The sequence below is a fragment of the Schistocerca gregaria genome, chromosome 6 (assembly GCF_023897955.1).
Source record: "Schistocerca gregaria isolate iqSchGreg1 chromosome 6, iqSchGreg1.2, whole genome shotgun sequence".
NCBI classification, from domain to species: domain Eukaryota; kingdom Metazoa; phylum Arthropoda; class Insecta; order Orthoptera; family Acrididae; genus Schistocerca; species Schistocerca gregaria.
The window spans coordinates 541,451,765-541,472,605 of record NC_064925.1 but is presented as its reverse complement, the minus strand read 5'-3'; the positions used below and the strand labels follow the sequence as shown (position 1 = coordinate 541,472,605).

At 39.2% G+C, this 20,841-nt stretch overlaps 1 protein-coding gene across 1 annotated transcript in view; it reads left to right on the top strand.

Moving 5' to 3' along the window:
- The window catches only part of LOC126278931 (dynein axonemal heavy chain 1-like), an 825,957-nt gene that overhangs the window by 781,792 nt on the left and 23,324 nt on the right, over window positions 1-20,841 (top strand). The window contains 1 exon segment of the mRNA XM_049979209.1: window positions 17,825-18,093. Within this exon segment, the coding sequence (XP_049835166.1) occupies window positions 17,825-18,093 (269 nt within the window).

Sequence of the window (20,841 nt, the reverse complement as noted above, 5' to 3'; positions counted from 1 at the left end):
TGCCTGGTGTGAATGTTAATGAAATTGGTGCAGGTGGGTGACACCTGCTCAGCAGCAAGAGCTTGAGAAGCATCTACAGCTGAGAGCCGTGCAGCTGTTAGGCAGATCTTCAGCTGTGTCTTAAATGTTTGGACAAAGAGTTTCACCTCCATTCGATTGTGGATGAAAGGGAGGTGCCATGACATGGTGAACGCCATTTTGTGTACAAAAGGTCTTGAAATTTTACAATGCAAATAAACTATGGAAAGCTGCAAAAAGTGAGACCCAGCAAGGTTGTATTTGAGGCCCCTGGAAAACAGTAAACAACAAATGGAAGTTGTGTAGGTGATCCTCCATGATCGCACCTGTCACGATGATATCAAGGTAGTTAATGCAATGAGTGACAGCTGATGTAACCTGTTCTAAAAATGTTGAGATATGGTGGGTGCACTTGCACTCCCAGACATTCCTGTTGATACTGTTAAAGGCCGAAAGTTGTATTAACCACAAGCAATGGTTTTGATGTCCTGTCCAAAGGAATATGAAAGTAGTCAGTTTTCAAAAAGAATTGAGCCTACCAACTTTGTGAGTAGCTTCTTTTGGAAACATGGGGTGTAAGTGTCTATGAAAGTATTAATAGTGACCTTGCAGAAGTCACTGCAGAACTGAAGCTGATCAGAAGGCTTATTTACAATCACTAAGGGTATAACCCATTCACTTGAGGAAATCAGTTTAATCGCTCCCAATGATATAAAGCAATCCATTACTGTTGTGACCTGGTCATATGAAGCTACTGGCACCAGCTGCACCCAGAAACAGTGGGTGCAAGCAGGCAGAGGGTTTGAGGATGGCATGCTGTTAAATTGTATGCACAACATAATCCTGTGACAAACAGATTTGAAAACTCATAACACAAGCAGTTCAATTTGTGATATGGCACTTGATCTGACACCAGATGCAATACATTTTAATAAAAAACCAATAGCTGCAAAGGCATCTAACCCAGCCAAGTTTTAAGTAATCATACCATTGACCAGCAAGGACATAATCAACCAAACAGCTGACTTCTAAACTGCATCAGGCATGCGTTTGTTGATAATAGATATCTGTTGTTTTTTATAGCTTACCAATAAATGGTTGATGCCTGATGTAGGTTCAAAAGTTGAGTAGGGACAAGGTGGCCTCTGTAAAGTAGTAATGGCTGATCCATACCCGCACTTCTACGAAAAATTTGTTCTGGCCTTCAGAGAATGGCAAACTCAACAATGAAACAGTATAAATATTAACTTTGTTGGTTCCTGAAATGACTCAGAGAGAGGGTGCAGCAGAAATCAACATACTGCTGCTATGTGATATTTTTGGTTACATTTACCAAGTGGTCCTGTGCTTGGGGCTATCTGACTGCTTGTGCTGTACAAAATTACACTAAGATGACAAAAGTCATGGGATATTGATATGCACATATACAGGTGGCTGTAGTATCATGTGCACAAGGTGTACGAGGGCAGTGCATTGGTGGTGCTATCAGGTGATTCTTGTGAAAAGATGTCTGATGGGATTATGACCACATGATGGGAATTAACACACTTTGAGCGCAGAATGTTAGTTGAAGCAAGATGCATGGAACATTTTATTTCAGAAATTGTTAATGAATTCAATATACTGGGGGCCACTGTGTCCAGAGTGTGCCAAGGATCCCTCATTTCAGCCATGACCTCTCACCACAGACAATGCAGTGGCTGACAGCCTTCAGTTAATGCCCGAGAGCAGTGGTGTGTGCATATATAGTTGTCAATACTAACAGACAAGCAACACTGCATGAAATAACCAGAAATCAAACATATCTGTTAGGACATTAGGGCAGTGCCACATAATTTGGTGTTAATGGGCTATTGTAGCAGACAACAGAAGTAAGTACTTTGATTAAAGCACGACACCACCTGCAGCATTTCTCTTGGGCTCCTGACCATGTTGGTTGGCCCCTAGATGTCTGCAAAACCATGGGGTGGTCAGATGATTCCTTATCTCAGTTGGTAAGAGCTGATGGTAGGGTTTGAGTATGGCTGTGAGCTCATGAAGCCATGGACCAAAGTTGTCAATAAGGCACGTGCAAGCTGGTGGTGGATACATAATGGTGTGTGCTGTGTTTATGTGGAATGGACTGGATTGTCTGGTCCAACTGAACCAATCCTTGACTGTAAATGGTTATGTTTGGCTGCCTGGAGACCATTTGCAGCCAACTGTGGACTTCTTATCCCCTCCTCCAAAAAAATAAAAAATAAATAAATAAATGGAATTTTCATGGATGGCAATGCATCATATCACAGGTCTACAGTTGTTCACAATTAGTTTGAAGTACATTCTGGGTGGTTCGAACAAATGATTTGGCCACCCTTATTGGCCGACATGAACCCCATCAAACATTTATGGGCGTAATCAAGGTGTCACGTAGTGCACAAAATCCAGCACCAGCAGCGTTTTCGCAATTACGGACAGCTATAGAGGCAGTGTATCTAAATATTTCTGCGGGGGATTTCCTGTGACGTGTTGAGTTGAGTTGATCCACTAGACTGTGCAAAAGGAGATTTGACATAATATTAGCAAATATCCCATGAGTTTTGTCATCTCGGTGTAGAGGTGCATGAAGGAAGTGGCGTTCACTGTTTCTACTGCAATGACATATTTGGCCCTATTGGATTGTTTGTTCTGTGGCTACCTCCTTTTCCCCCTGTGTGCTTGGTCCATGTGTCAGGGTTGAATGCTGTCGACAATGGCGACATCACTCCAGGCCTCTAATTGGTGGGCCAGGTGTGGGAGGCCTCGGAGCAACTCCGCAGTATTGAAAACCTTCTCCGTTGTAGGGTTCTATAGTTGAAAGGCACACTGACACACTTCCTTCTGTAAGGCTGAATGAACAATTACATCTCTGACCATGTCTGCACATGACACCTGATACTTAGCTGTGATGAACCTACATTCATGACTGGGGCTATGAAGTTCGGTCGCCCAAGCACAGTACAGTTTCTGTTTGTGTCACTGGTAGAATTCAACATGCACAGTGATCACTTATGTATGTTTGCAGTGATAGGCTGACCGCAAACTACACATTTCATCAAAAGAGAGTAATGCTTGGTCTTGGAGAGGAGCTAACTGGCACAGTAAATGATACGTAAGAGGGGAGCTCAATGATAAGAAAAGAGCTTTAGAAACCTCCTTGCCGATTACTTGAACAGCAACAAAATGTTGGCAAAGCCTCTTCTTGTAAGTATCCCAGTCTTCACAGATTCATGGTAGGGTGGGAATGGGAGTGGCTGAACAACTAGCGGCAAGGCCTGAATCAACATAGCAAACAACCATTCCAACACTGCCATGTTCATCTTCTGTTGTTGCAGGAATGACTGGAGTAGATACCCATGATTGGCAGAAAAACTATAAGATTCGAAACATATATAAATATTACCCTCACTAGATCCCCACTTGTGTTCAGACTAGGAACACGGACAAATATAAAGCCATAAAAGAAATAAGAATTTATTGGGTTATGGAGTGACAAATACAATGTAGGTAGAGTCGCAGGGTGACAGCAGCAACAGTACAGAGCAGATAGTTACAAATGTTGGAAATGTTAAAAACTGTATACCCTTTAAAGATACTGTCTCCATCTGGTGTTGCTGGCCTCATGCCACATATGCATGGCTCTCTAGGTAACTGCAGTGAGAGATGATGCTGCCCTTGGTGTTCTTCTCGGGTTCTATGGGTAGACCATTCGAATGTTGGTGTGCACTATGCTTGCTGAAGTGGCCTGCCCTGCATTCACAGTATGTGTAGTAACCGGCAAGTTATTGCATGTGGTCCTTACCTATTACATTTATTTTGAAGAATAGGAGGGTTTATATAATGTAGACACATGGTAAAGGAGAGACACCAAAAATCATAAACACAGGTTTACAGGAGCCTCTAGGTTTGCATCCAAACATGATTCTGATAGCTCTTTCTTAATGCCTTGAAAGAGCTGATAGCTGGTTTAGAGTTTCCCCAGAAAGCCAACCCCATATTTAAGGCAAGAATGAAAGTATGTGTGGTTTGCATTCATCACTATTTTCTCATTACAGCAGGTTTTAGTGAGCAAAGAATCATTTGCTCAGTTTTGTGTTAAGACATTTAATATGTTTATTGCATTTTACATTACTTTGCAATGATAGTCCTAAAGATTCGGTTTCCATACTGTTACCAACTGGGTCAGCATTGATGGAAGCAAGTGGGGTGTATGTCTTCTTGTTTGGAGTAGTGCAAAATTTTATTGCAATAGTTTTTATTTTTTTCTTTCCCTGTTAATAGAATTGTCGTATCATCTGGAAATAATATTATTTTATGAGCATCCACATTTAAGATTAGATCATTTGTATACAGAAAGAATAGAAGGGGTCCCATTACTGATCCTTGGGGTACATCATATTTAATTATTTTATAGTCTGACAAGTGTTGAGAAATAGTTTTTAAGTTGATATTTGTGTAATTCAGGCAGATTATTTGCTTAGAATTGCTCGGGAAGGAACTGATCCAGTTGTTGGACAGATCTTGAATATCATATTTTTCAAGTTTTGACAGCAGAATTGTATGATCCACTTCATCAGAAGTGTTTCATAGGTCACTAAATACTCGTGTTGATTCTTGTTTCTTGTCCATCAGGCTAGGTATGCAGTTGATGCACTCATAAACGTCCATTGTTGCTGACTTCATAATTCCGAATCCGTGTTGCTCATTACATAGTATATTGTTTATTCTTATGATTTCTGTAAATTTGTCATACATGAATTTTTCTAATATGTTTGCAATGCAAGGGGAAATTGTGGTGGGTGTGAAGTTATTTATGTTATGTGTCGTATCTTTTGTATATACTCTAAATGACCTTAGATATTTTCAGTACATCATGGAAAATGCTTGCTTCAAGAGATCTGTCACAAAAGTGAGTATTTCCATTAGGTTTGGTGCAGTCTTCTTTAAGACTGTAACAGGGACACCATTAATGCCAACAGAGTTTGACTTTTTTTAGTCCTTTTGTTGATATGTATTTGCAAACTAAAATGACAAATGAAATTTTTTACTAAGGCTGGGATTCAAACTGGGGTATGCTGCTCACTAGGCAAATGTGACAACTATGTCATACTGTCACAGTGGCTTTGCACAACTGTACGGGTTGCTGTAGCGTGCCTCCCTCCTCAGTCCAGATTTTCATTTATCACTTCTGTCTGCATACATACAACATTGATGTTCGAGACCTGAAAAGTTTCATCCTTTTATTGATTTTGCTCCTTCATCTTGTGAAACAGAGCCAATGTACATTGACACTCTACTTGCACTTACACTCATCAGCCAGAACATTATATAAACCTGTCCAGGTGATAACAGATCACCTGGTGAGGAATGACTGCTAGTCAGACACATGCAGAGTGCATGTATTGTCAGTGAACATGCAGTCCATGTGTAGAATAGGGAAGATGTGTGATCTATCTGAGTTTGGCTAAGGGTAGATTGTGGTGGCCTGGAGGCTCAGCACAACCTGTCAGGTGTTCAAGGAGTGCTGTGGTGAGTGTTTTCAACACATGACAAAACCAGATCAAGACATCTTGGGGTTGGGCAGCCACCCTTATTCAAAATGTTGGACCAACATGTGGCGAAACCAGATCAAGACATCTTGGGGTTGGGCAGCCACCCTCATTACAGATGTTGGATGTAATAGGCTGGGCAGACTGGTAAGCAGAACAGGCAGTGAACTGTGGCAGAACTAACATCAGACTTTAATGCTGGTTGGAGTGCAATGTGTCTGAGCACCCAGTGCACCAAACACTCCGAACGATGGGCCTCTGCAGCCAACGATGCTTGCATTTATAAATGTTAACACCATGACATCGGCAACTACGACTGAAATGCGCACATGACCATCAGCACTGGACGTTGAAACAATGGCAATAGCAAAGCACTACATGATCTGATGAACTCCACTACCTTCTTCATGCCAATGGGAGAGCGCGAATCCATTGTCTTCCAGGGGAACAGTTCCTTGACACCTGTACTGGGGATGGAGACAAGCTGGTGGTGCCTCCATTATGCTCTGGGAACATTCCCATGGGCATCCATGGGTCCATTGGAGCTTATACAAGAGACCGTGACAGCCAAGGAGTATCACACACTGGTTGCAGACCATGTACACCCCTTCATGACGATGATGTTTCCTGACGGCAGTGACATTTTTCAACAAGATAATGCACCATGTCACAAGGCCAGAAGTGTGATTGAATGGTTAGAGGAACACATTGGTGAGTTTCAATTGATGCACTGACCCATCTACTTGCCAGATCTGAACCTGATCGAATACATCTGGCATGTGATTGAACGTTGGCGTCAGAACTCATTGGCCCCCTTAACAGGAATTAGGTGGCTTGTGTGCCTATGTGGTGCCATCTCCTTCCAGTGACCTACCAAAGCCTCATTGCTTCTGTGCCATGCCCTGTTGCCGCTGTTATCTGTGCTGAAGGTGAACATGCCAGCTATTAGCAAGTGGTCACAATGTCCTGGATGATCAGTGTATTTGATATTCGTTTGAATGGATGTTCTTATTTAAGTGTGATTTTGTCATGTTATGAGTAACACATGTGAAAAAGTTGTTAAATGTGTTGGCTATTTTAAGGGGTTTGTTACTTTTTTATTGTCTTGTGATAGTGTTATATTTTTGCATGGTACTATGTGAAGGGCTTATTTCAGTAGTGGTAAAAGTCCATTTTTCTTCATATTGAGATACAGAGTCCTAAAGTTAAATGGGCGCTGAAAAATCTGCAGTTGAGATACCAGAAATATTCAAGCATATGACTTCTTGCTAGAGATGAACCTTTCTTTCTGTTTGTTTAGCTCATTAATTTCAGAAGCATTATAGACAGAAAAGTGGAGGTAATGGCCTTGTACCACTATTGAAATAAGCCCTTTGTGTTTTCCTCACTCTTTTTAAATAACACTCCAGGTAGCCTTTGCTTTATTAGCTGAATTATAAATTTATTCATCATTATGAATTATTTTTGCTGCTCTTATTATTTTTCTTAGTTATGTGGAATATTTTTTGTAATCTTTTTCTTCTTGCTTTATGGCCTCTGTAGGATGGGTAGCCCCTTTGTGGACTGCATTTTCCTCTTCTTCTCTCAGAACCTCTTAATTCTTTATCTTTGTCTCTCCCGCTCTTCTTCCGAGATCGTCAGTGTCCGTTTCTCCTGTCGGCTCCACTGGTGACACACTAATCTTTTCCTGTATTCGTCTCTGTCATTGATCTTCAGCATATTGGTCGGTGTAGATTTGTTCCTCCAATTTTCCTTTCCTTCGACCTTGATCGCCAATTCCAATTAGTCCTTCTGAAGTTCAACAACCCACTTGGTTCCTGTCTTTCCCCTTGTCCTCCCTGTTGTTTCCCACACTCTCTTCGTCATTCCGTCCATACTCATCCTCACTACATGTCCAGCAAACCTTGCCCTTTTGAGTCTGATTTCCCTGGATATTGTTCTCATGTTTTGGTACAGTTCTTCCCTAGGTCTTTGCATCCACCTCTTTTGGGACCTAGTATTTTTCTCAGTATTTTTCTCTTGTCTTTCTCTAGTCTTTCTTCCTAGTGTCATCATCTCAGCAGCATATAATAGTGCATTCCTCACAGTTGCCTTGTAGTGGCTTATCTTTGCCTCTGTGGATATATTCTTTTTATTGTATATCTCTCTCGTCATGCAGAAAGCTGACCTCATCTTCTTTATCCTCTCTGTTATTCTCTCCTTGCTCCTGTTCCTTCCTATTAAATTCTCCCAGGTATTTAAATTTGTCCACCATTTGCACAGTGCCTTCCAGTGTTTCTCAGTCTGCAGTGCTATTTAATGTCTTTGTCTTGTTATAGGCGATCCTCAGTCCCACCTTTCTGGCTACCTTACTTAAGTTGTTGAGTTGTGTCTTTGCATCTTCTTCCATCTCACTTACTATTGCTATGTCATCTGCAAAGGCTAGGCAGTCCATTTGAGCCCTGTTGTCCTTTTTGGCCCCCACATGGGTCTTTGGTATTCCCATTTCCTCGTTTATTGCTCTCCACTGCCTGATCACTTCATCCAGCCCTATATTTAATGACAATGGTGACAATCCATCTCCCTGTTTAATGCCAGTCTTGATCTCAAATTCTTCTGACAGTGCTCCTCTGAATCTCACCCTTGCTTTTGTGTCTGTCAGAATTTCCTTTGAGTTCTTGTGTAATTCCATCAAGTCCTCCATTCTTCAGGATCCTAACAAGAGTTTGTTTGGCAATGGAGTCATATGCCTTTGTGAAGTCCACAAAGGTTATTACTGTATTTTTGTTTTTTAAAGCCCTATGTTCTATCAGTTGCTTCAGGATAAATATCTGTTCTATACAACCTCTTCCCTTCCTGAATCCCTGTTGGTAGTAGTCAACTGTACTTTCTACCTGTTCTTCTACTCTCTTGAGCAATAGTTTTGACAGCACCTTGCATCCAACCTCTAGTAGCGATATTCCTCTGTAGTTGTTTGCATCTCTCTTGTCCCCCTTCTTATGTATTGGTACTACAGTTGCATTCTTCCATCCTTCTGGCAACTTCTTTGTTCTCCAGATCTGGTGAATTATGTTGGTCATGTTGTCTGTTGCTTTGTTGCCTTCCCACTTTACCATCTCGGCTGCTATACCATCTTCTCCAGTTGCCTTATTATTCTTTAAATCACTTATGGCATGTGCGACTTCATCCCTGGTTGGAGGGCGTGGCTCTCTCTCTTCTGTGTCAGTTCCCAGTTCCAGCTCTTCTTCACAGTTCAGCAGGTCGTGAAAGTGCTCTGCAAAAATCTGACAGCTTTCCTTCGCACTGACAGCCAGCTCATCTTTCTTATCTCTTATGAACAGTTCTCTACCATTGTATCCAATCAGACTCTTTTTGAATTTCCCGAAAAAGTGTCTGCTCTTGTTTTCCCTGAAGTTGGTCTCAATCTCGTCCAGTTCCTGCTTCATCTTCTGTCTTCTGGTCCATCTTAATGTTCAGGCTAGTTCCTTTCTTGCTCTTAAGAAAACTTCCCATATTTGTGGGTTCTTCTTGCTACTCCAGTCTCTCCAGGCTTTCCTGCGAGTCTCTACCACTTCCTCACATTCCTTGTTCCAACACCAGTGCTTCCGTCTCTTTTCTTCCTTTCCCCATAGTTCAGCCTGTTTGGCCATATTTCGCTTCATGTCATCCCATTCATTGAATGATTCAATTACTTCCTCATATCTGGATCGATTGCATCTTAATTTGTCTCTGCCTATCTTTATGTTTTCTGTTCTTCTATTTGTTTGTGACAGTCTGTCCCTGTTTGGAATCCAAAGGCACTTAACTTCTGTATGATAGTAATCCGATTCTATTCCTGTGTTCTTCCAGACCTTTGTGTTCATGATCTCTTTAGCATTTGTCCAGCTGATTGCTATGTGGTCAATTTGGAATTCCCCAAGGTGGGTGCATGGGTTTGCCCATGTCTTTTTCTTGCACGTTTTGGCCCTGGAGTGTGTTGTCATCAACCTCATTTTCTGTTCTCGACACAGTTCAATTAGTCATTCTCCATTTTTGTTTGTCCGCTGGTGTGCAGGGTACTCGCCCACTACTCCTTTATGTTGCTTCTCTCTTCCTATCTGTGCATTACAATCTCCTATGAGTATCTTTACATGTCGAAATGGTATGTTTTTCAGTGTATCATCTAGTTCTTCCCAGAAACTATCTGCAACTTTCCTGTATTTCCTGTTCTTGTCCTTGTAGGTGCATGTCCATTTACTATTGTATACAATTTGTTCCCTACTTGAAATGTCAGTGTTGATATCCTTTCTCACCTGCTCTTCATTTTAGTTATGCCATCCTCATATCTCTTGTCTACTATGAACCCTGTACCAAAGCACCTAGGTGCGTGTCTTTCCTTTTTGTAATATATACATAATTTCTTTTTTGTCTTAAATATTTTATGAAGTAGTCTCATTTTCTAACATGAAATGCTTATTCCCCCTGAGACCCAACAGTTTTGTTCTAGAATTCCCCCTTATGGTTACAGTTTTCTGTAGAAATGCATTTTGAAGGGGTTACTGTACCACTTTAGTTCTTTATGCATCCTCTTTGATTTGAACCTGGCACAGCACTTACAGTAGAATATCTTTGGCTTCCCTCTGAAACCCATGCCTCCATCTTTGCTACCTTCCCTGTTTACCTTTCCCCTGTTGCTGCATAGCCTGGGTTGTGAGTAACTGAATCCACTTTCCTTTCTTCCACCTTTTTCCCCTCTCTCCTCCCTAACGAAGGAACAAAGTTCCGAAAGCTAGGATACATAAATTTTCTGTTATGTTTTGTGTATCTATTGGCTGTACTGAGCTGAGATAAGTACTGGCCAGCCCCTCTATCTCTTCATTAGAATCAGAGTATTTTGACTACTTCAGCTATCTACTGTAGACGGAGCCTCCACAAATGGGAGGCTGTATGGAAGAGACTTTTTGGCACAGGTGACAGTTGTTTGTTTGCTGTGCAGCTGCTGAGACATCTGGCGAAAAACCTGCCTCACACTGCCCTGTTACCCCCTTCTTGCTTCACATGTCTTTCCCTACCCCCTGCCCACCTCCACCTACCCAGGAAATTACTTTTGATAATCAATATTCAGTAATCAGTCTCACCACTATCACTAGCATGTTTGGATGTCTGCATGGTTGGGTGTGTGAAAATGTGTTCTCTCACTAGAAAAAAAGCAAGAACTTGAAAGCTAGTGTTAACTGTTTCCTGTTATGTTTTCCTGTGTGCCACCCAACAGAGCCCTATTTCAGACAATTTTAGATACCTTACCAAGAAGTTGGAGATATAGGCTTCCAGTGATAGGCATTAATATGCCAAAATATATTTCCCACCACTCACTAAATATGCAAGTCATACTGTATGGACATTTTCAATTAACAATATTTCTTAATTAACAAAGTTTCTGAGTTAGCTGATTAGATCACTGTAACTATATTAACAAGTACTATGAAATGAGCAATGAACTTCATTTATTTATGAATTTGGAATTATTAAGCACTCACTGTGTACTGGGCTACACTATCTTATTGTATTATCATAATTTAGGGAAAAAATTAAAAAATCTTGGAAGGCTGAAAACATAGCAGATGGGAATGGATACTCAGCTTGATTTGTCTCAATATCATTTTTATATATTATATCAAATCAGTGTAAGCCGTTTGCTAAATAAAATTAGATTATCTATTTTCCCAATCACATAATGTGCATAATACTGTATCACCTCGTATAGCATATCAAACTGTAATGGAGAGAGAGCACCTCACTTTCCTCCATAAATGCTAAATACAAGTTACGATTGAGCCTCAGTTTGTCTTTAAACTTATCTTGAATTTCACGCTTATAAACTTTCACTATATGTTTGCATAACTTGGCCATTACTGATCTACTCTTTATCTTCACATTTACATATATAGGGACAGAGGAGAAACATGCATTGATATTCAGTATGATTTACTTACATGTTATGTTTAAATCTCTCTTTGACATAATCCAAAGGCTAATTACAACTTCTGTATGTTGATGTAACCACAGTATTATTTGAAGTTCGTTTGGAATATGTGGTTCATTATCCAAAAGGATGTTAAGTTTGCTCTCAAGTAATGGTATACTTGAATCGTCCACATTTTCTACTGTTTTTGCAATTGTATTTGATACAGATCATGCTAACATTGAATTGTGACTCTCTGGTATAATAGGCTTTGTCTGAAAACAAGTAAAATGAAAAGTGTTGCTCCACATGTGGTCTGACACATTGATTCGCATGTCTGATCTCATACAATGTAGTGCACAATGTTATTGCATATGTAAGTATTGTATGAGACCTTACACTGAAGTTACAGTTTTGTCATTTGTAAACAACAGTGTAATGAAAAGAGTAGATTGCTACTCACCATATAAAGGAAACATTGAGTCACAGGCAGGTACAACAGGAAGACTGTTATAGCTGCTCCCAAACAGTTATCTTCTAAAGTAGGAAACACACAATCAAAACACACATTTATGCTTGTGCAACTCTCACACACATGACCATTATCTCTCATCCATGACAGTCGTCATGGGTGTTGTGATGAAGCAAGCTGGGATAATTTTAATTCCCTTCTTGTTTTGCCATCTGCCTCCTTAAATTTGTTTTGTTACTTTTAACTATTTACCATTAGCATATGTGAGTTTAATCTGCATTTTCATATGCGAAAGTTTGGCCCTCAGTTTTAAAGTATATAACACGAGATCTAATTTTGTGGTTAGTTTTATGTAGGTAACTGATGTTCTAATTTATTTTGACTATTCCTAGTTAGTATCTTTCATTACGGGGTGAAATCAGTAATTGTTTCATAATTTAAATTCTATTGTTGACTTAAAAAAATATAAATTCTGTAATAATTATAAGCATTTGGAAGACGAGATACTAGTAATCTGAAAGTATCTATTTGGCTCTATTCGAAAACATGTTAGCAAAGCCAGCCCCAAATAAATTCCAGAGTAATTAACAGTTTTCTTAAAAGTATTGTTTGCATAATGATATTGATTAATTTTAAATAAATCAGCTTAACTCTTGCAGTAGAAGAAACTATTAAAAAGACCAATTATTTCAATGTATACAGCTAATTTAACGAGTTAAGTTTTAATTGTAATTTCTGTAAATTTAACTTTGAACAATGTGTAATTTCAGCACCTATTATTGTGATGATATATAAGGTCCCGATTTTCCCGAGACAGTCAGTCCACAAGTGAGTTTCAGATGAGTAATATGTGTTGGCTAAAACAACAGCAATGCTTCAAATTAACAGTGTAACAAATGTTAAACAATTAGGCCGTGTGTTAAAACAGTGACACTGTCTGCTCCATAGTACCTTTCTATTCTTCAAGAACTGTGAACTTTGTGGTTATGTTTTTACTGATCATAGATGCTCAACGCAGACTGGCAATGGCAAGGAAAGCGTTTCTGAAGAAGAGAAATTTGTTAACATCGAGTATAGATTTAAGTGACAGGAAGTCATTTCTGAAAGTATTTGTATGGAGTGTAGCCATGTATGGAAGTGAAACATGGACAATAAATAGTTTAGACAAGAAGAGAATAGAAGCTTTTGAAATGTGGTGCTACAGAAGAATGCTGAAGATTAGATGGGTAGATCACATAACTAATGAGGAAGTATTGAATAGGATTGGGGAGAAGAGAGGTTTGTCTTACAACTTGACCAGAAGAAGGGATCAGTTGGTAGGACATGTTCTGAGGCATCAAGGGATCACCAATTTAGTATTGGAGGGCAGCATAGAGGGTAAAAATCATAGAGGGAGACCAAGAGATGACTACACTAAGCAAATTCAGAAGGATGTGGGTTGCAGTGGGTTCTGGGAGATGAAGAAGCTGGCACAGGATAGAGTAGCATGGAGAGCTGCATCAAACCAGTCTCAGGACTGAAGACCACAAAAAACAACAACAGATGCTCAACAGAAAACTATTGTAGCAGTATGTGGAAGTTCGCCTGCGAACTATTAATGTGGCTTATGGAAAGTTTAAACAAAAGTCCACTGGCCATACATACATAACTGTGGATTATTGGGGGGTTGTGTAAACATTGGAAGTAAAAGACTGTGCAATGCTACTGTACATATGTCGGCTACATTATTTACAGTAGTCAGTGTCCAAATTAGAAACCCCGTTTTTCAGCCAGTGTAGTGATGCAGTGCGTTGACACCAAGGACAACAAACGAAGAAGATAAAGCAGACGGAATTTGCTACAGTGTGTGAGTTGTGCTTGTGTGAATATGTATTTCCAACTTTAGAAGAAGTCGTTTCAGGTGAAAGCTTAGAAGTATAGCAGTCTTTTCGTTGTGCCTGTCTGTGACTCAGCATCTCGTCTAGACAGTGAGCAGCAATCTGTCCTTTTCATAATACAGAGTGTCCCAAAAAGAATGACCCAATTTTAAATAGAATTATTTATTAGGAAGAATGGCTTAACACCAACAAATTTCATACTAAATTACTCAGAAAAGACAGAAGTTTATAAAAATACATCATAAATGTTCAATATGTCCTCCGTTGGCTGCACAGACAACATCTAGTCGATAGCCAAATTCATCCCAAACTGAGTGTAAGGTGTCTTCTGTCACTGAAGCAACAGCAGCTGATATTCTGGTTTTTAGTTCATGAATGTCACAAGGTAAGGGAGGAATGTAAACACATTGTTTAACATATCCCCACAGGAAGAAATCACATGGTGTTAAGTCAGGGGACCCAGGCGGTAAAAAGTGTAAAGCCTGGTCTCGCAGTCCTGCACGCCCTATCCAACATTGAGGCACGCTGGCATTGAGGAAACTGCGCACATTGTTGTGTCAGTGTGGTGGTGCTACATCTTGCTGATAGATGAAATTTTCGGAGTCAAGTTGTGTGAATAACCAGTTCTGTAGCATTTCAAGATATGATTGTCATGTTACAGTTTCTTCCTAAAAAAATTAGGGTCCATAAACCTTGCTTTGTGAAACAGCACAAAAAACATTCACTTTTGGGGAATCACGTTTGTGTTCAATTGTTTCATGAGGATTTTCGAGCCCCCATATACACACGTTATGATGGTGAACATTACCGCTAATATGGAAATTTGTCTCATTGCTCAATATCAACCTTGACATAAAAGTGTCATCTTCCATGTCCACTTGCTTCAGTTTGTCAGTATCTCGAAGAGCTTATAATCAGTATGGTTTAAGGGCTAGCACAACATATAGAATTGCGGGGGCTCCGCCCAAATGCTCGTCGGATTTGTTCCATTGTTTCTTCAGGAACGTGTGGCCGGCCAGGACTTTTGCCTTTACAGAGACACCCTGTTTCTTCAAACTGTTTATACCACGGTCAAATGTTCTTTGGTGATGGTGGTTTAGTACAAAATCAAATATGAAATGCCCGCTGAACTGTGATCACAGATTGAGTACGACTAAATTCAGTAACACAATATGCCTTCTGTTACACAGACACGATATTGCGCGAGACTGGGTGCATGCTCCAGGTAAGCACTCGTAGCGACATCTAGAAGACTTTTTCTGAAACTCTAGACCATGACAATTACATCTAGCACTGTTTCAGTTACCTAGTGGCAATTGTCTCAATATCATTACAAGTTAAAATCAGGTCATTCTTTTTGGGACACCCTGTATTGTCATTATTCCATTTTGGGATTTCCATTGTTTGATTTTGTCATTTATTATGCTTTTAAGGGAATTTGAGGAGTACAGTAGAAGAAGAATGGGTAGCTCTGAGGGATGAAGTAGTGAAGGCAGCAGAGGATCAAGTAGGTAAAAAGATGAGGGCTAGTAGAAATCCTTGGGTAACAGAAGAAATATTGAATTTAATTGATGAAAGGAGAAAATATAAAAATGCAGTAAATGAAGCAGGCAAAAAGGAATGTAAACGTCTCAAAAATGAGATCGACAGGAAGTGCAAAATGACTAATCAGGGATGGCTAGAGAACAAATGTAAGGATGTAGAGGCTTATCTCACTAGGGGTAAGATAGATACTGCCTATAGGAAAATTAAAGAGACCTTTGGAGAAAAGAGAACCACTTGTATGAATATCAAGAGCTCAGATGGAAACCCAGTTCTAAGCAAAGAAGGGAAAGCAGAAAGGTGGAAGGAGTATATAGAGGGTCTATACAAGGGCGAGGTACTTCAGAGCAATATTATGGAAATGGAAGAGGATGTAGATGAAGATGAAATGGGAGATATGATACTGCGTGGAGAATTTGACAGAGCACTGAAAGACCTAAGTCAAAACAAAGGCCTAGGAGAGACAACATTCCATTAGAACTACTGACAGCCATGGGAGAACCAGGCCTAACAAAACTCTTCCATCTGGTTAGCAAGATGTACGAGACAGGTGAAATACCCTCAGACTTCAAGAAGAATATAATAATTCCAATCCCAAAGAAAGCAGGTGTTGACAGATGTGAAAATTACCGAACTATCAATGTAATTAGTCACAGCTGCAAAATACTAACACAAATTCTTTACAGACAAATGGAAATACTGGTAGAAGCTGACTTCAGGGAAGATCAGTTTGGATTCTGTAGAAATGTTGGAAAACGTGAGGCAATACTGACCTTATGACTTAACTTAGAAGAAAGATTAGGGAAAGGCAAACCTACATTTATGTTGACTGGAATACTCTCTTTCAAATTCTGAAGATGGCAGGGGTAAAATACAGGGAGCAAAAGGCTATTTACAATTTGTAAAGAAACCAGATGGCAGTTATAAGAGTCGATGGACATGAAAGGGAAGCAGTGGTTGGGAAGGGAGTGAGACAGGGTTGTAGCCTATACCCAATGTTATTCAATCTGTATATTAAGCAAGCAGTAAAGGAAACAAAAGAAAAATTCAGGGTAGGTATTGAAATCCATGGAGAAGAAATAAAAACTTTGTGGTTCGCGGATTACATTGTAATTCTGTCAGTAACAGCAAAGGACCTGAAAGAGCAGCTGAACGGAATGGACAATGTCTTGAAAGGAGGATGTAAGATGAACATCAACAAAAGCAAAATGAGGATAATGGAATGTAGTCAAATTAAGTCAGCTGATGCTGTGTGAATTAGATCAGGAAATTTGACACTTAAACAAGTAAATGAGTTTTGCTATTTGGGGAGCAAAATAACTGATGATGGTCGAAGTAGAGAGGATATAAAATGTAGACTGGCAATGGCAAGGAAAGCCTTTCTGAAGAATAGAAATTTGTTAACATCGAGTATAGATGTAAGTGTCAGGAAGTTGTTTCCTCGGTTCTGAAAGAATTTGTATGGAGTGTAGCCATGTATGAAAGTGAAATGTTGACGATAAATAGTTTAGACAAGAAGAGAATAGAAGCTTTTGAAATGTGGTGCTACAGAAGAATGCTGAAGATTGGATGGGTAGATCACATAACTAATGAGGAGGTATTGAATAGAATTGGAGAGAAAAGAAATGTGTGGCACAACTTGACTAGGAGAAGGGATCGGTTCGTGGGGCATATTCTAAGGCATCAAGGGATCACCAATTTAGAATTGGAGGGCAGTGTGGAGGGTAAAAATTGTAGAGGGAGACCAAGAGATGAGTACACTAATCAGAGTCAGAAGGATGTAGGTTGCAGTAGGTACTGGGAGATGAAGAAGTTTGTACATGATAGAGTAGCATGGAGAGCTGCATCAAAACAGTCTCAGGACTGAAGATCACAACAACAACATGCTTTTAATATCTTTAGACTGTTATAAATATTATTTATTTTACTTTTCTGTAGTTGAGATGTTTTGTAGGTGCTTGATAACGATTGCTGAGTTGAAATTGAGCATCACAACAAATAAAAAGTATATTTATATCCTACAGTGGGTTATGTTTATTTTTACAAGTTGAAATTTATTGTGCAGGAACTTGATAACCTAACAATATGAGAGTACAGGAGTATTAAATTACACTTTTCAAAATGACCAGTACCAAAAGGATACCAAATAAATATATACAATATTTATAAACTTCACAGGCTGTTGTGTTGTGAATGTATTTGAAGTTACTGGGAAAGTGTGTGCAGTATTTCATTATATTTCTTTTTTTCTATGCTTTTCTGTTAATTTCCATTTTATTTATTTTTTATTCAGTTAATATCATTTATAGTTAACAGCTATACTTCTTGTCTTGTTCTGATTAATTATTACTTGTCATGTAAATAACCCCTATTATTCTTCACAAGAAGTAAATGTATGAGTTCATATAACCTGTATGAAATTCTACAGTTGCCTGCAGATGCACTACTTGCAGACTATGTAGATTACATTCGTACGTTACCACTGAATGATGATCCTGCACTCTTCGGGCTTCATGCAAATGCAGATATCAGCTATGCACAAAGTGAGACATACAACTGCCTAGCAACATTGCTAGCTCTCCAGCCTCGTGTGGTTGGAGGGGAAGCACAGAGCCAAGAGGAAGTAACTTCTTCCAGTGCCAGAGCAGTACTGCAGCAAGTTCCACATCCTTTCAATCTGTCTCATGTATCAGAAAAGTAAGTAATCAAGAAAAAATTATGAGTTGTGTTTCTAAGTCCTACCCTTGGGAGACTGTTTCTGTCAATCTGAGGAACATTACAGAACTATTTTTACTAACATGTCCTGACAATAAAAGACCTGAGCTATTTCATGCCATAGCTTGAAAGAATGAAAAATACTTTTTGATGTGTACTTTGCAGGAATAACATTGATCACAGATAAAGATGAAACTTATTGTATATGAAATACTTCATTTCATGGTAATTTATTATGTAATTATTGATTACAAAGAAAATATGAAGATACTTCATAGGCAATAAGTGTGAACATTGCCTTTTCCTCACATATAGTGGGAATTGCTCAGTCCATAACATCAAAATTAGTTAGAAGGATTTCTGAGTTTGGGTTACTAGTAATTTTAAAATCATACATTAACATTTATGTACTTATAGGTTTTAACATTCCATCTCATGTAACATATCCAAAAATAACAACAATACAACCTCATTATAACAGCTGTTGCATTATTATAGACCAGTACAACAGCACCACATGTCAACAACGGAAGTAGAAATGTTAAGTTATAAAACTGCACTCCCATCAAAATATGTATACATTGCTGTGCAAAACTTAAGGATGGGATAGATAAAGTACATAACATATTGACAACTCAGTGGAAATGAGTGAAAGTTTGGGAGCATGTTGCCAGAGGTCTCCTAGTCATGCACAGAAAGCCAGATGTCACATGCCATGAGATCAGCACAACTAAAACACCAAATAGGCCTGGTCCCACAACACAGGTAATTGAACTAATGGGAAAAGACAGTGTGTGTCAGTCAGGGAGCAGTTATGGTGGACCCTGGTGGTGTTCTTCACTACAACATGGCCTGGATCCAACATCTGGATGGCTTCCCATGGGGAAGAATTGTCGAGAAACTGGAAAGAGGATGAGCTGTGATGACTGTAGGAAAGGAAGTATTGCTCATGGCATTGTTTCATGTGCATGGGGAGTCATCCAAACTGCAGGCACTGGTGCCTCAAGGAGAGGAGATGGTAGATCATGGTCAGCTACAGTAGCAGATGATCATGACATTGTGCAACAGGCAAGAAGGTACCCATGTCAAACAGTCAGTGCAGTGACATCCACATTTAACAGGACAGTAGCACCATTTGTATTGTTGCCAAGAGCATAAGGTCTGGATCAGCGATGGGTGGCCCACTTGCTTTTCTGAGATGAGGGCAGAGTCAGTGTGAGTAGTTATTCTGGATTTATCCTGATATGGTGAAAGATGGGAACATGTAATGCACTAGTAACATTGTCTTATGTGATCAGGGTGTTCTGATGTTGGGAGGCGTAATCTTGCATGGGTGCACTGACCTCCAAATTTTCTAAAATGGTACACTAACTACCAAATGTTACTGCGACATTGTACTCCATACCACTGTGTTTCTTTTCTGGGGTGCATTCAGTCCTGACTTTATTTTTATGGACTGCGATGTATAACCAAATTGAACAGTGCAAGTGGAGGAGCTCTTGGAATGAGAGGATATTCATGGAATGCACTGACCTGATGATCATTCGTTGATTTAAATCCCATTGAACATATGTTGGATGCATTAAGGAGACATATTGCAGCACATCTACATACACCAACGACCATTCAGTAGTTATCACCTTTGCATTGGTGGAGAGTGGAACACCCTACCATAAGAACATCTTACAAACCCTTTGGCCAGCATGGTAGCATCTCGCAGAACATGCATTGCCATCCACGGTGTTAACACACCCTATTAAGAACCATGTCTCACCTTTCATTATGTCCTAGGGAATCATCATAAATGACAGTGACTTCAGTGTAATTATTGTTTTTGAATCAGAGTGTCATTTTTCTTCATCTCATTGCATATGTCTACAGGTACCATCTTGTACTATACAATATATTACAGCTGTTCTTTTCATATATGGTGTGATTTTCATTGCACTATGTTACTTGGCAGGCACATAATGTGGAAGTTACTTTCATCCTTAAGTTTTACACAGAATTACTTTTTTCTGGCCTTTAATTTACACTAATGTAGTAAAGCAAATAAAGGACATACAAAATCTTATACTGATGCAAATAAAATATTTGTAAATGTCATCATACTTACAAAAACAACTGTGATTTGGCATTTTATATGCACATTATAAAAATCCTAATCTTCAGTCAACACATAGCATAAGTAATTGTTCTTGATAACATCATTACCTATTTTCATATTGTCAATGCAGAATGTTCAGATATGGTACATGGGTTTGAAGAAAAACTATTATTTTGCTCACATCCTTATTATATTGAGAGAAATAGGTAGGATGTTACACAACTGATGATGCAACTCAGAATAATAATAATGGAAACTAGAGTCATGTAGCTCATGGCCCTGTTTTCCAAAGCAAATAACTCGCAAATACTGTGAATATTTGACAAGATAATTAGTAATTTAAAAGACACCATATTACAATTATGTACAGACTACTAGTAAACCAAGCACATAATATTGTCTAAATTAATTTTATTGGTATGAAGTGAACAGTTCCCAACATGTGTGGGAAAAGGAAATGTTTTATGAATTGTCTGCAAAGTGTGTATAAAAACTGAAACTCCAAAAATGCCTCCATCATCATGAGTGCAACAAGCTTCACAATTACTATAAAAATTTCAGTAAAAAAATTCTACTATACTGGAAACCATTGACACAAAAAAAACATGAGCTATATTCTGGCA